The sequence below is a fragment of the Choristoneura fumiferana genome, chromosome 10 (assembly GCF_025370935.1).
Source record: "Choristoneura fumiferana chromosome 10, NRCan_CFum_1, whole genome shotgun sequence".
NCBI classification, from domain to species: Eukaryota; Metazoa; Arthropoda; class Insecta; order Lepidoptera; family Tortricidae; genus Choristoneura; species Choristoneura fumiferana.
The window spans coordinates 8743973-8759816 of NC_133481.1; the positions used below are offsets into that span (position 1 = coordinate 8743973).

General features: G+C 35.4%; 1 protein-coding gene across 1 annotated transcript; it reads right to left on the minus strand.

The window, feature by feature from the left end:
- Window positions 1-2352: 2352 nt before the first annotated feature.
- LOC141431598 (uncharacterized) lies at window positions 2353-10446 on the minus strand. The gene is made up of 3 exons (XM_074092774.1): window positions 10316-10446; window positions 5637-5764; window positions 2353-4168 (listed from the first exon to the last, which is right to left on the minus strand). The coding sequence occupies exons 1-3, from the start codon at window positions 10436-10438 to the stop codon at window positions 3988-3990; spliced, it is 432 nt and encodes a 143-aa protein (XP_073948875.1). The 5' UTR covers window positions 10439-10446; the 3' UTR covers window positions 2353-3987.
- Window positions 10447-15844: the final 5398 nt, after the last annotated feature.

The following is a 15844-nucleotide window of genomic DNA, read 5'->3' on the forward strand; positions in this document are numbered from 1 at the left end:
CTCATTGGGCAGTCATTCAAAGTCAGTGAGAGACGTTGCACGTCAATAACGATCTCGGGGTCGGAGCCAAGTCGAAGCGGAGCTCTCAGTGTCAATTTGTGTAAGTTAAAGTAATCTAACGTCATATTCTCCTTTTATTACCATAAATAAAATAGTTCTATCTAATCAATAACAACATCTTTTGTCTTTGTCGCAGTGACGTGACTCCCGCAACAGCTTTCGGCCGAAAAGGATTTATTTTTCTCTTTTCAAAATTATTTTCTTGCTGCTGTCAAACTGTTGGCGTTCTGCAGAATCAACCGCAACCCTGTCATCGCAACTGACATTGGCCCAAGCGTTAAGGCCGCCATTGAGGGAATAATAATAATAATCTAACATCATCTTAATCATATTTGTAGAAATAAGCATTGATACGGTGTCAGTAACGTGAAAATATAGTGGTGAACTCAATCGCGGTTTAATTTTATCGACATAACCTCAACCCACCACAAGAAACCGGCGGCAGCTGGCTACAGGAGGCGGCAGCTGTCCCCACCGATCCCAGGGGCTCGGGAGAGGGTCTGCCTTCACATCGGCATCATTATCATAAGCGAAGACCAAGACGCGGCCTGCCCTTCGACCCCGCGAGGCAGCGCTCTGGTCCGTTAGAATACGTAAGCGACGCAGGGTGCGCACGTACGTTTCATCAACAATCAACCAACGACATTCTCAGGGCGAGAATTGGCACCACAATAATTTATTATTAATTATTATCTGCTAGTGAAAGCTGGGATTATTCGCAGTAGTTTCTTTGGCAGTACAAAAAAGGATATTTATTAGTATGAAAAGAAAGAAACTAAAAGAACTACAGCGTGTAACCCCAATACTGGTGGTCCGGCCTCGCAATGCAACTCCTTAACGGTTGATGGCATCGACATGATACAGATACCAAGTACGAAAACGTAGTTACTAGTGACTTTTGCAACTACAATCAACAAAAATTACAATCACCAAGAAAACTTGTATTAATTAGCACATTTTTTAACAAGAACTTATAAGTAGGTACTTAACTAAAAAAAAACACTACATATTCAGCGTTTAAAAAATGCTTTGAAGTTTTGAATAAAAAACAGCCAAGAGCGTATCGGACACGCCCGAAATAGGGTTCCGTAGCCATTACAAAAAAATTAAGTAATATTTTTCTAAGGAGTTCGTATTTTATACGGAATCTTCCATAGTTTAGGTATATTTTATACCTTAGGGTGCTATTTACTCTTAAACTACTAATAATTCTCAAGCAAACTTAACCGTTATAGTTTTCCTTGAAAGTTTGATATACTTGCTACCATCCTGAATTTTTTAAAAAATTTCCAGCTAAACCGGTTTATAGAGTAGTTTTTATAGAGTAGTTTATAGATATTTTAGAGGAGGGAGACGCTCGATTTTATTGAAAATTTGCACTTTAAAGTTGAATATTTCGCAAACAAATCACTGAATCGAAAAATCGTCTGATAAAACCCCTAATGGTTCTAAAAGACCTATCCAACGGTATCCCACACTATAGGGTTGGATGAGAATAAAAAAATCACCCCCACTTTACGACTATGGGAGGTACCCCAAAAAAATTTGTTTTTTGTTTTTTATTGTACCATTTTGTTCGCATAGTTTACATATATATCCGTCCAAAATTATAGCTTTCTAGCATTGATAGTCCCTGAGCAAAGCCGCGGACGGACGGACAGACAGACAGACAGACAGACATGGCGAAACTATAAGGGTTCCGTTTTTGCCATCTGTAACAATATAACAGAACTTAACTTTGCAATAATATGTGCTTGTTTTAGTACGTGTCCAATTTTAGTGGCATTAAAAATACAACTAATTTTTTGGAGTGAACTATGTAACCCCAAGGGTCACGGTAATCACAGTTTACGCAGCAACGACCCTAGATTTATGCCACAGGGTGTCGTAGATACACGATACATAATTAATAAACAGTATGAGTGTAGTTTGGTGCGAGTATTTTATTGTAAGTACAAAAATATTTAGGTATTGGTCGTTTTATGCGCGTACATTGACCAAGCGGCAGTAATTTACATTTGTATCTCTTCTAAAAACAGAGGGTGTGAATTGTGATCGTTTTAAATCCTTACTAAGCCAACATACAAACAGATATTTTCTGATTTCCGTACCTACTTTTAATTTCAGTCTAGTGTGTGAGAGCATTCGGTTTGTATTTCAAAAAGTCCAGGCTGTAGGATATGCCTTTTAAAACGCAACTCGCTTGTGTTAGGCAAAACCGTGAACGAAAAAACCAGATTATTATTACTACAAAAAACGCTGCATGTCTCCATGCAAGGAAAAACGCACATAATGCTTTTAGTAGGTACTTTATGAAAGAAACAATCCAAATCCAAATACAAAACAAAACAATTAACAAGAAAACAAGAATCTATAACAGAATTGAACTTAATAATACACTATTTACAAGTCAGTCTACTTATTACCTGTAAAATAGATTTTAATAACCAGTTCTATATTATTCATCTACTTTTACATTGTAGCAACATTCCTATTACGTTAATAGACCAATTAACATACCAATTGTGTTCGATTGATTACGAGTAAGTAATAAGTAACGAATGAAATGAGTACCTACCTAGTTAAAATCTAAAGTTTCGATAAATTAGTTTGTTATTTTTTCTCTTTATATATTTATTTAATAGGTATATATATTTGTATAATGTGGCGTAATTTATATTCTTCTATTAACTGAAATTAAATTAAAGCTTGGACCTAAAGACAAATGATTAAAAAAAAATGTCGATGAAAACTATTTTTAAGTAGGTAGGTATCTAATTAATTCTAAAGATTTTTGGTACGTATCGCCAATTCTAAGAATAATTATATATATTTTTTAAATAAATTAAAATAATAATTTACGACCTCATTCACGTACTTACTTGCACTTGTTACGAGTATACCTATTCTTCTTCTCTTTTATAATATGGCTTTTCTGACCTAATTAATAGGACAATTTCGCCAGTATCAAGGTCTTTGAGAGGGACGTTGTACGGTAATTGTAGTTTTTGCAACTTGATAGTAAAATTCCAAAAACCACGTGGAGATCACTTGCGCATTAAAAAATGTTAGACACAAGAGCAACATAAAATTTTGGGATCACTGTTCACTGTTAAGGTTAATCGCCGCATAAAACACTATCAAAATTATACTTCAACTAGCCAAAGAAACAGAAATAGAAAAACTAGATATTGTCTACATCCGCCATCTTCGAATGCTACAAATCGAATCGAGTAAGTATACCTATTTCAACTCAACGTTGTTTTTTCTTTATCTGTCACTTTGACATTTGTCCTGTTCAGTTACGTGACAAATCATATTTTAATTTAAACGTTATGCCTATCCAATTTATTAAAAGTGTAAACAAACCGATTTTTAAAAATTCTTGTATAAACACCCACTGGATCGAATCAATAACACGTTTATCTATAATTCGTGTCTTTTAACTAGATGTGTAATCACTTTTTTCACCAAAACTCGCTTGATTTCAATATTTATTTTTCATTTGAAAAATCTTCGTCAAAATCTGACGTTATTTCTTGATTGAAACATGTGTATAATCTGTAGTAGCATAGACTAGCGTAGAGATGGTGAAAAATTTGACATTTTAAAATCGATTAATGCGCGGATGAATAAGCTATTTTTATTTATTTTCCTTAAAATTAAAAAATAGTTACTGCTTTTATAATTGAATAAACAGTCTTTGGAATCAAATCAAGTATTGTTAATAATAAAATAGACAAAAATACGTTGATCTATTCAAATAATAAATAATCGATTTACTGAACAAATTAACTATTTTGCAAAAGGTTCTAGGTTTTCACATCACTAAATGTCTATGGTCGGGTCTTTGTTTACGCGTGACATAAAGTATTTTTATGAATTAGGCATTACAATCTATTGGTAGATAGTACGAATGAATAATCATCAAGTAGTAGGAGTTTTTACTAAGTATTGTATTACTTGAAACAGGAACGCTGTATCGAAAGGGCACATGTAGTATTTCTTTTTGCAATATTCCGGGTCTTTGTCTAATGTCCCTGTCCCTGACTTGTACGCTTGTAAAAACACTTCATGAGAAGATTTATCTTCATCATGTGGTTCCAACCTGAAAATAAACCAATGAAGTAATTTAGTAGATACAACAAAGTACAAATAAATCTGTGATTCTAATAATTCTGTGATTTACGCAAGTGTTTTTCATTTATAAGATTATAATGCACTGTAAAGAGTAAATTATGAATTTTCCAGTTTTATAAAATCAAAAAGTACATATTTTGTTAAGAGTCACAAAGTAGACTAAAAGCACAGAATAAGTAGGTAATACAACTAAAAGGCAGATGGCGTGACGATTTAGAGTACATCGAGCCCAACTGGCAAGAATGTAAGGAGAGGCCTTGAGCGCATCTCTAGAATACCAAGTAGACTCAATAATAAAAATATTTTTAATCTATTTAATACAAATAATTAAACCGCCGAAAAAACTGAAAAGCAAAGAATAATAAATCTTTTTTATTTAATCTTAATCTAGGTAACAGTTTGAAGTCGGTGCCTCAGCAAGAACCAGGAGGAGAGTGAATAGAAGCCCATCAGGTAGACGACTATAGGTCCACTCCTGCTGGCTAGTGCTGAGGCACCGACTTCAAACTGGTACCTAGATTTAGGTTAGGTTAGGTTTATTATTCTTTGCCTTCCAGTTTTTCGGTTGTTTAATTTTTTTGTGAAAAAGTTTTTATTTTATAATTTTTCCCATCCTAAAGGTAGGATTTTTTTTTCCAAATTTATATGGGACCAACTTCGAGGTATAGCCTATCCAATAAAAAAAGAATTATCAAAATCTAACTACTCTGTAAAAAGTGATGCGTGGTCATACATAAAAAAAAATATACGCGTCGACTTGAGAACCTCCTCCGTTTTTTTCGTCGGTTCAAAAATAAGATGGGTACTATTTTAACTGTATTAGTACTAAAGTGAAGATGGTGGAATAAAAAAACTAAAATAATACTAAAGAGAGTATGTGTGAAAAAAACGAAGACCACTGGGGAGGCATGCATAGGTAAATAGCGTTGATATACAAGAACAAAGTCTACAGTACATATCCATTAATTTCCCTTGAAACTCTAGGACTGTTATTTAACACACAACCTCGAATATCCACAACTGAGTCTAGTGGCAGGATCAAAAACGTCGAAATTGGTTGCTAGTTCCACGAATAAAATAAAAGAACGAGAGGCGAGTTGTGACCTACATGAACGACGTAGGTAGTAGTGTAGTACATTTGTTTGGATCGTCCAAATCTCGACCAAAATGGTGTTAGACCAATTTTATTGGAACCGCGAGACCGCGAATGTTTTCAAATTAGTATCTCTATCCGTTTTGTTTCTTTTAAAGTAGGTAGTGAAATTTGTTTTTTTTTTCGGTTTATCGTACCCGCTCCGCTTATAATTGGAATAGTGTCGTTCACCGTTCCACCAACATCACAGTGTTGTTTATACGATCAACATGAGGATCTGAACTCTCGGTTTTCAATAGATGTTAGAAATTAAGATTGCCGTACACCTGTATAAATTACTTACATCAACATGAACACAAAGCCGTCACGTAGTTTGTCACCAGCAGGGCGCGCTCCCAAGTCGCAGTATAGGTACTGGGCACACTTTATCGGGTCGTGGTGCAGAATCCTCCGCCAGCGAACATGCGGTTTCTTAAAAAAAAACAAGTTCGTATTTTCTTAAAAAGGCAGGTAAACGAGAATTACAGTCGAGGGCATAAATATATGTATACATCGACTTTATGATTAATGACATAAAAGGTGTATAGATATTTTTGACGTCTTGGTAACGTACATGTGCTTGACTGTACCAATTTCACCTAGTAAGTGATCAGATTGAGACACCTGCGCAATATCAGAGGGATTAGGTATGTATGGGTTAGGCGATGCATTGCCAACATAGAGAGGATAGAATGCGTTTTGTATCGGTAAGTTCAGCGACTGTCTTACCATTGACTCCGGAACACGACATGCGGAGCACAACAGAGTTACATGGCGTCGGTGAGATTGCCAAAAAATAGCGCAATATTTTACTATGATTGTGGATTTTTGGGTAATTTTATCTGTAAAAATATGCAAGTTGAAGTAGCAATGGGCGGGCGACATCGCTCGAAGAACAGATAACAGTTGGGGGTGAAAAGTCCTCGAGTGGCGACAATGAACCAGAAGACGAAGCGTTGGAAGATTTCTCATTAGGTAGACTGAAGACATCGTGAGAGTTACAGGCAACCGGTAGATGCAAACAAGTGGCGAGTTGTTTTTGTTTTTTGTGTATATAAAAACCGACCGAGTCATAATAATAACCTCATCTTCACTTTTTTGACAAAAAAATTCTAACCGCGAATTTACAGATATTCCGATTATTTTATTTTAGATTTTTTTCTGTAAATTAAATACCTACCCAATAAAGGTTTGATTTCACGTATCAGTAACATTATTTTGAGTCACAAATTACATGCTCAAATATGAAATTGAAATAATGTAAACATACCTAATAAAGTAGATGACCTAGTTAAAATAAAGCAAATCGAAGCCATTGCTTGACATTTCTGTCAATTTGCAACAAAATGGGACAGAACAATTGACAACCTTTGAGATTAGGGAAGGGATATAAAGTATAAAGAAATATTTTTTTATCAAACGACCTGTATATGAGCTTTCGGTACGGCGGCGTTAAGCCCCAGTATTACCCGATTAATTAAGAAGCCAAATACTTAATTACGTGTTAATAATATTTTGAAATTTAATTAATTATGTTACCGAGGACTTGCTTAAATCAACTTGGAGGGTGTTTCATCAGGGCCTTCCGTCGCTCCGGTGTGTATTTATTTGTTGTTGTCCCGTTTTTAGAGAAGTCGTGCTCAGACGTTAATTTAGAGAAGTGTTTTTAAAGAAAACCGGCCAAGAGCGTGTCGGACATGCCCAAGATAGCTATGGGTCCTACGTACAAGGGCTTAAGTGTAAAATCCTTACTTTACAGGACGGGCTTTCAAAGTCAAAAACTGTCGTACCTCAGAGATGGTGTATCCGAGACTTCCAAAATTTGGCACACTAGCTAATAGTACTTTGTCCTTCAACCACAATGAATAAATTTTAATAAAATATTTTGCATTAAAAGTTATTTTACGACAATTTCCAGGAAATAAACTTGTGTTCAAAAAGACAGTAAAAAGATCTATGTGGTTCTTTGGCCCATATATCTTTGGTAAAAAGTTCGTTACCCACTTTAGACACTTGGAGAAATTTTAAAAAAGTAATACAATCACATTTCGATGTAGCATCGGGGTAGCGGCGTTCCGCTTGACGTACAATGGCCTAAATGGCAGTTATGCCCACAGATTAAAAAAAAACACCCGGGATTTGCCGCGTAAAAGTATCAAACGTATCAAACGTACGTTACCTTTTACGTTAAAATTGCATCTAGTTCGGCCATTTTGCGTCAATGAAAACTCGAAAAATAATTAAATAACAGTGTTTTTTTAATCCACTATCTAAATATAATTATATAGTTTATAGATACCTATAACGCACAACTCAAAATTGAAAAAAAATCACTTTGGCCCTTATACACAGGACCCATCGAGGGTTCCGTAGCCATTACGAAAAAAAATCAAGTAATATTATGTGCGTTATAACACAATTAAACCACTGGCTGTAGTGTCACAGCCTTAAAATCTATTACCAGAAAAAGAGCGTATATAAATATTTATTTTTGTAATTTAACTACAAAACTAAATAGCGGCTTTGACAAGACATCTGTACTCAAATTTCATTGATACATCTTGTAGTTTTCGAGTAAAATGCCTGTGACATACGGACGGACGGACAGACAGACAGACAGACAGACGGACTTGACGAAACTATAAGGGTTCCGTTTTTGCCATTTTGGCTCCGGAACCCTAAAAAGAAAGAAAAAATAAAGAATTCTTTCTTTCTTTAGAAGTGTTATTCAAATGTTTTTTTTTTCATTTAGTTATGGTTTATTTATGAAGAAGAAAGAAAGAAAGAAAATACATTTAATTAACGCCATAAAAACAAACATAGAACAAATACAAGACATACATGACGCTAAACAGGTCCCCACTCAGCATAATGCCACGGCAAGCCGTGGCGCTGATTTTCAGTGAGGACCTTATGATTTATTTGCCGCTCGAATACCTACTCTGAGTTTATTTATATATTTATAGAATTATGAGTATGGTCCTCCATGCGTGGTTTATTAAGGATTGGCATTATAGCACTTACGAAACGCCAGTGTTGCCATGCGTGGCGCGCTTGACAGAGCCTGAGATCTGGACGCGGGAAAAGCGATCGTCAATTTTCAGTTTGTAAAAGAAGTCTGGCCCGAGTCGACAGTCTCAGGAACTGTTACGCGTTTCTTTATTATTATCTAGACTTTTCCTTAAGTTACTGTGAATCGTTATGATAGTTGCATTTCTAAGATTTTAGAGAATGAGTGTCGTATTGTTTTGGTTTTATCTTGAACAATTAGTGGACTTTTGTTAGTTCTTGAAAATAGTTTCATTCTCTGCCCGAATCTCACTTATTATGCCCACATTGATCATGTCAGGGTCGGATCCCGAATCTCTAAGTCCTATCTTACGACATATTTATAAATTACCTAGAAGAATCTCATGAGGCTTCAACTCCAGGTCGCCTCTATCATCTGAACGCATGCCAATACCATAACTATTGAGGAGTTAGCCGTACCACAAGAATTACACTACCAGATTATAATATTGTATTGTCACCGGATTTCAATCATCATCCCAGCCCATATACGATCCACTGCTGGGCACAGCCTCCTCTCAGAATGAGAGGGCTTGGGTCGTAGTTCCCACGCGGGCCCAGTGCTGATTGGGAATTTTAAATACACCATTGAATTGCTTTGCAAGTTAATACAGCTTTTCTTCACCGTAAAGCTTGTGGTAAATTCCAAATGTAATTTTGAACATGAATTTCGAAAAACGTAGAGGTGTGAGTTCGGGTTCGAATCGACAACCCTCTGCTTGAGAGGTCACAAATTGATATTATTTCCCGCAAATTTTTCTAAACGTGATGCGGTCTTCTGTTGGTGAAACGCTGTTGTTATTCTAGGGGTGAATTAGGGTGCAGGCAAAATAAATGTTACGGGCTTTATGGAATACCGTTTTCAAATCTAAAACATTAAATTCATTTCAGACCATTGATGTTGATTGGTATAAGACAAAGGTTGACCGAAACAGTAAAAATATTAAACCGGGATTGCGTTACGGTATTTCGTCATAAAAAGTCCGATTCTATTGATTACGAAAACATGGTCATGGAAAAAGTTTTCAATGAAGAAGTAAGTAAGCAATGCATAAACTTTATTCTAAACTTTCTCTTTGTTTATGTTTCCTCAACGATGCCTGTTGAGTGACAGAGTATTGTTCAAGATGGACGTTTTCGTTTCAATACAATTTCAAAGTCTCAAGTTGGTCATGAAAATAAATAATACGAGAATGTGTTAATATAGTGCAACTTTTTTCGTAAACTGGTGATTTTTTTGAGTTAGAGACATGCACTTATGACATGCCAGGGCTTTCCTAAGAAAACTTTTATGAAATATATTGTGCCATAAGCCATTGTGTAGAGCTTATTTCCGCGTCTTCGCTCTCACCCATGGATCCGTAGAGGAAAAAAGAAGGCCAGTTTTTTATTCCGTAGTCCTTTCGAAAAATTTCTTCTTAGCTCATTTCTACACTGAATCCTCGAAGATTGTGTGAAATTCAGGCTCCGCATTTCTGTCGGTCGGTTGGTCACTTTACTTCTCATTAGTACAGATTAAAGCGCGCTAATGTTAAACGTAACGATAGTTATAAAACCAACGTGAAAAGTGTACAATTATATTGGAATAAACGGAAGCCTTGACTAAAAGTAGTCAAGGTTAAACTGTTTAGACACTGTTTTGTGATGTGTTAGGTTAGACTGTTTCGAACCAATCTGTGGTCTTTTATCAAAAAGCACGTTAATCGTGTCGTGTCAATCGACTTCAACTAAAAACCAGACTTCAAATAAAAAAAACCGCACTCAAATCGGTCCACCCGTTTAAGAGCTACGGACAGACAGACAAACAGACAGACAGACACACATAGCGCTCAAACTTATAAACACCTCTCTTTTTGCGTCGGGGGTTAAAAACACACTTGGGCTACCGTTCATCATCATTGTTAAAGTTGTTACCGTATAACTAGTGGCATTGGCATCTCTTTTGAAGAGTAACCGGAGCAGTCTCGGGGCTGTCAGTGCTTGGTAGTCCTTGACCAGAAGGTGCAGGCTGTACAGAACTCCAAGCATAAGTCCCATTAGTATTATCAACCTGGAAATAATAATTGGAACTATTATACATAGTTCAGTAGTTCATCTTGGCCTATACTTCGTTTTTTTAGCATTAGAAATAAAGTAAGCGATCTTGACGTCCGTTTTTTTTAAATACGTTTTTCAATAAAAAGACTCGTCAAGATCGTTTTCTTATGCTAAAAAAACGAAGTAGGTATATATACATTACATTTCAGGGCACAGGCCTCTTTTCAGAATGAGTGCCTAAGTGAGCCGAATGCGGTTAGGGGATTTCACAAACATTATTGAATTTCTTAGTGTGTGCAGGTTCACCGTAAAGCTTATGGTAAATTTCAAATATTATTTTGCACATAAATTAATTGCATACTCGTGAAAATATATGTTTTATTTTGATGCCACAGTGCAGTATTCATTGCAGCTTTATTATATTACTAGCCTGCTACCCGCGACTCCATCTGCGTAGAATTCGGTTTTCACTATCCCGTTGGACCTATGAAATTTTCCGGGATAAAAACTATCCTATGTCCTTCCCGGGACTCAATCTATCTGTATACCTGAATTTCATGTAAATCGGTTCAGTGGTTTAGACGTGATGAACTCACAAACAAACAGACGTATAAACTTTCACATTTATTAAATTAGTGGGATGCGCAGCTGTTTTCCTTTACAGGTCGCTTTTTTCAACCGATTCTCGTAAAATTTAGAAAGCAGATTCGGTGAAGATAATATGTTTTCTTGTCAAAACAAATAAAAATTAATATCATGGGACACGACACCAATTGACCTAGTCCCAAACTAAGCTTGTACTATGGATACTAGGCAACGGATAAACATACTTATATAGATAAATTACATACATATTAAACATCCAAGACCCGAGAACAAACATTCGTAATATTCATACAAATATCGCTGCCCCGGCCGGGAATCGAAGCCGGGACCTTCACCAATTGAATTGAATTTATACCAATTGAACCAGTCCCAAACTAAGCAAAGCTTGTATAGTCGAGCTCGTATACTTTTGAGCAAAAATTTGATCATAAATATGAGAACACGACTATTGTCAACGCTTAGAAGTGTGTTCAGATATTTTTGACTGTCGCCAGCGGCTCCGTCCGCGTACAAACGTTTATCGCTATCCCGCGGGAAATATGCAATTTTCCGGAATAAAAGTGAATAGGTAACAATAAAAAACCGGCCAAGTGCGAGTCGAACTCGCGCACCGAGGGTTCCGTACAAATTATTAAAACTATTTTTATTAAGTATATGATGTGAATAAAAATTTAAACTTTTCGCAATTTTTCTTATATCTGTGCTATAAGACGTTGCTTCGTACCAAATTTCAATTCATGATTCTGAGTTCACGGGAATTACCCCGCAGGTTTTAATTTCCTTGCAAATGTCGAAAATTTGCAGCATAAACGGCTGTATCTTTTGATTGCGTTGCCTTAGAACTTTGATTTTTCTACAGCTCCGAGGGACAGCAGACCTGAGTATTTGGTATAAATTTCAGCCTTATACCTCCACGCGTTCCTGAGAAAAAGGTTCTTGACAGACAGACAGACAGATAGACGGACAAAAAGTGATCCTATAAGGGTTCCGTTTTTTCCTTTTGAGGTACGGAACCCTTACAATGAAACAGACCCACAATCTTTCGTATTTATAATAGATATTAGTGAGATTTAATTTTTAGTCAGGAGTATAAGAACTCGACTGTACCTGCTATGGTACTGGGCAACGGATAAACATACTTATATAGATAAATACATACTTACCTTAATTCTATTAAACAACCGAGACTCGATAAAAAATATGTTTTATATTTTTTGCAATTTACATTTTCTTGGAATAATTTCAAAAATCTGGTAGGTATTCCATTCAAAACACAAAAATATCATTATGAAATACCTATATTTCAGCCATTTCACCAGGCATATAGCTTATAGAGCCACTAGCACCAGTATACATATAAGGTGCTAGAAAATTAGGAGCGGATGTTTTAAGTGTATGTAATTAATAACCTAAGAAACAATTATATACATTAATTATTTAAGTATTGTGTGGTAATAAGTATTTTTTTTTGTTTCATACAAAAATACCATTCCGTTGCATTAACATTAACTGTATTTTTATTAACAACGATGCAAATAATCGATCCTCAAAATATCTGCAGATGCTGATTTTCTAGCACACTGTATGGGTATATTTTTACAAGAATAATGGTAATCATCAAAGTAAGCAAAACTTTGTTTTAATTAGCCATTTCTAAATCATAGAACTACGGTGTTCTTGTTTTATGAACGGCCATCTCAGACAAAGCTTTGCCTTCATAAACTGCTTTTAACAGCTTTGTTTGAATTTTGTTTTATCCCGGTATCTTTTAATAATAAAAGAGAAATAAGAGAAGATTAGCCTGTTGCCCGCGACTTCGTCAGCGTAGAATTTGTTTGTACTTGACTCTTGGATGTTTGTATGTATTTAAGTATATTTATAAACTTATCTATATATGTATGTCTATTGCGTACTGATAAAATTGAACCAATGTGATCCCGGCCAATAAGAAGCCCAAAATTTAAAAGGCTTTTGTATGATTCCGAATATAGCCTTGCGAAGTTTTAATGAATGTCGGTTTAAAATGTTTAATGGTTTCTTTACGAAAATGATCATTTGCGTGGGTTAATTTTTTACGATACTTTTTTTTATGTAGGTAATCTGTGATTTTTTCATTTTTAGGTTTCATTCTGCGCGGTCTAAATTGCTGTAAATAATTCTTTAAAACCGACCAAGTAGGAGTCGGACCGAGGGTTCCGTACAAATTTGTGGTACCTAGCTAAATGTACTTCGTATGAGATAGATGTTTCGATGGCAGCAAAGTAAAAGAAGACATCTACAAAATTGCAATTTTACAGGAGAGCGTATTTAGTACAAAATGTCGATAACTTTGAAATTAATGGACCGATTAACATGAAATTTTCTATGATGCATTAAAATAATGTTCTTTAGTGATTGTTTAACAGATATTTTTGCTGTATCTGCCAGATATCCGTTTATGCGTTGTAGTGAAAAAACGCCTGTTCCATTATAAATATCGAATAAGTTGTGGTAATTTAAACTTATAAGAGTATTTAGATATAATCTAAACGACATGCAACGCGTATACACCCTTTTTTTGATATTTTTTTGCAGATGTCTCTATTTACTTTGCATTAATCATTTTATTCATTTTATTAAATGAGTTATCTACCACTAAACTTCATGTCTGTCTATCATATAAATTCATTTATTTCGATTAAAAAAGACGTAAAAAAGGACAAAAAAAGCTAGGAACCCTAAAATAAAAATAAAAACATAACATTTTTTTGTTTTTTTTGTTATTTTTATGTTTTGTCGTAGTAAAAAAAATATTTTAAAGTTTTTCATTAGAATATGTAATTAAATTACTATTAAATAAATGAACAGTGTAGGTACAAAGTACAAATAATTAAATTACAAAAAATATATAATAATATACCAATACAAAACAATATAAATTGTAGAAAAAAAACAGTATGTACTGTAATCTTAATAGTATAAAGTAAACAATATAATGCTTTAATGAATGTGAATAAGTCCAAAATTATCATCAATGGCCACATTGATCAAAGGCCCATCATCGTTAGTGAAAATCTTCTTGAATTTGTTTCGGAGTACATAGATACATATACCTCGGCCAGATTTTTCAGTTAGGTAGAAACAACTTTGAGATGAGAAGAAGGCCAAGAGGGGAATTCAGCTGGGCTGGGCAGCATTCGGAAAATTACGTCGAGTTTTCTCGTCACTTATACCGCAATGTCTGAACGCGAAAGTTTTTAACCAGTTCATCCTACCCGTCATGACATATTGACCTGAAACGTGGATACTCATAGTACGGCTAATCCACCAGTTCAAGGTAGCTCAGCGGGCTATGGAACGAGCTATGTTTGGAGTTTCTCTGAAGGATAAAATCCGCAACGAGACTATCCGACACAGAACTAAGGTTATCGACTTAGCTCAGAGAATTATAGCAAGTTGAAGTGGCAGTGGGCTGGTCATATCAGGTGAAGAACCGACAACCGCTGGACTTCTTGATTGGAGACCGCGTCTCGGCAAACGTAGTTTAAGACGCCCTCCGGCCAGGTAGAGGGACGATCTGCGAAAAGCTGCTGGTAGAAGCTGGATGTATCTAGCGGCTAGATTCTAGCTGAAGACGGCGCAACGGCGCTCTGTAGGGCACGCCTATGTCCAGCGATGGACTGCTATTGACTGATAATCAATAATAGAATCGCTATGTTACTACTTCTACCTATTAGGAAAAAACAGATTGCTCGTCATCATCAGTCAAGATCTGAGGCCCTATTGCCTAATATTTCTGAAGCTCGCGATCGCAATCAAATGACAGATTTCACATACTAAAACTGTCATTTGATTGCGATAGCGAGCGCCAGAAACCTTAGGCAATACAGCCTCTGTTCAGGCATGTCGTTTCAAAAAGCGGTAAGCTGCAAGCAATAGAAACTTGAGTAGTTTAGGACTACATAAATTCATTATGTTAATAATATATATATTTGTTTAAATATTTTAAGAAAAAACAAAACATTTGCTCATAGAAATAAGAAATAATACATTTGTAGATTAAGACATATGCAAAAAGTATGACGTATAAACGTACAAGTGGCATTTGTCCGTGTTAACAAAATTAATTTACTACGGTTACGATCTCATTACCAGCGCTAATATTTCAACAATTAACACTATAATATAACATGATTGTGTCACAGGTACTCATTTTCATAGGTATCTTGCATTGTTTTCTTAAAATTGTCAAATCCGAATGTGATAGGTGACTGATGACTTCATTGACGTGTCAAGCATCCTGTCAAAGCTCCGACGTAAAAGCGGGTAAATTCAAATGTCTGTTTCTACGGCGATGTTTTTTTAAAAGCTCGTGTAGATGTTCTCTTTTACGTGCCAAATTTTCTTCATTATTTTGAAATTTGAAATATTTTTTAACAGACTTGTAGATATGGTTGAAATAAGTATTTTTTTGTAAAAAAAGCTTTTGAAAAAATGTAGATGTCTGTATCTACTTTGCTGCCATCGGTTTTAAATACCTAGACTTCTCAAGGGTTTTAAGGGGAAACTGTAGAACTTTTCTGTACTTTCTCCTTTTTCTCAAATGTAAGGTTCCTTAGTGTCGGAGCTAAGAAGGGGATAGTCAATTTTCGCCTATTTTTATGCGATTTTCTTTTATTTGAAAGCAGGTTTTCTAGCGACGGTTCTTAGATGTATTTTATTAAGTTCAGCCGTTTTTGACACAATGTCTTTGAAGTGACATGTCGGGAGTTTTCCATCTTTTTGTTCTAATTAATTTTAGAATTTATAGAAGGTGTTAAT

Excerpts from the sequence above, each read along its gene's own strand:
- LOC141431598 (XM_074092774.1), bottom strand. The coding sequence starts at position 10,438 with ATGGGACTTATGCTTGGAGTTCTGTACAGCCTGCACCTTCTGGTCAAG. Across the intron at positions 5,765-10,315 it reads CCAATGCCACTAGTTATACG|AAACCGCATGTTCGCTGGCG; the intron begins GTAACAACTTTA and ends TTTTTTTTTAAG. Across the intron at positions 4,169-5,636 it reads GGCTTTGTGTTCATGTTGAT|GTTGGAACCACATGATGAAG; the intron begins GTAAGTAATTTA and ends GTTTATTTTCAG.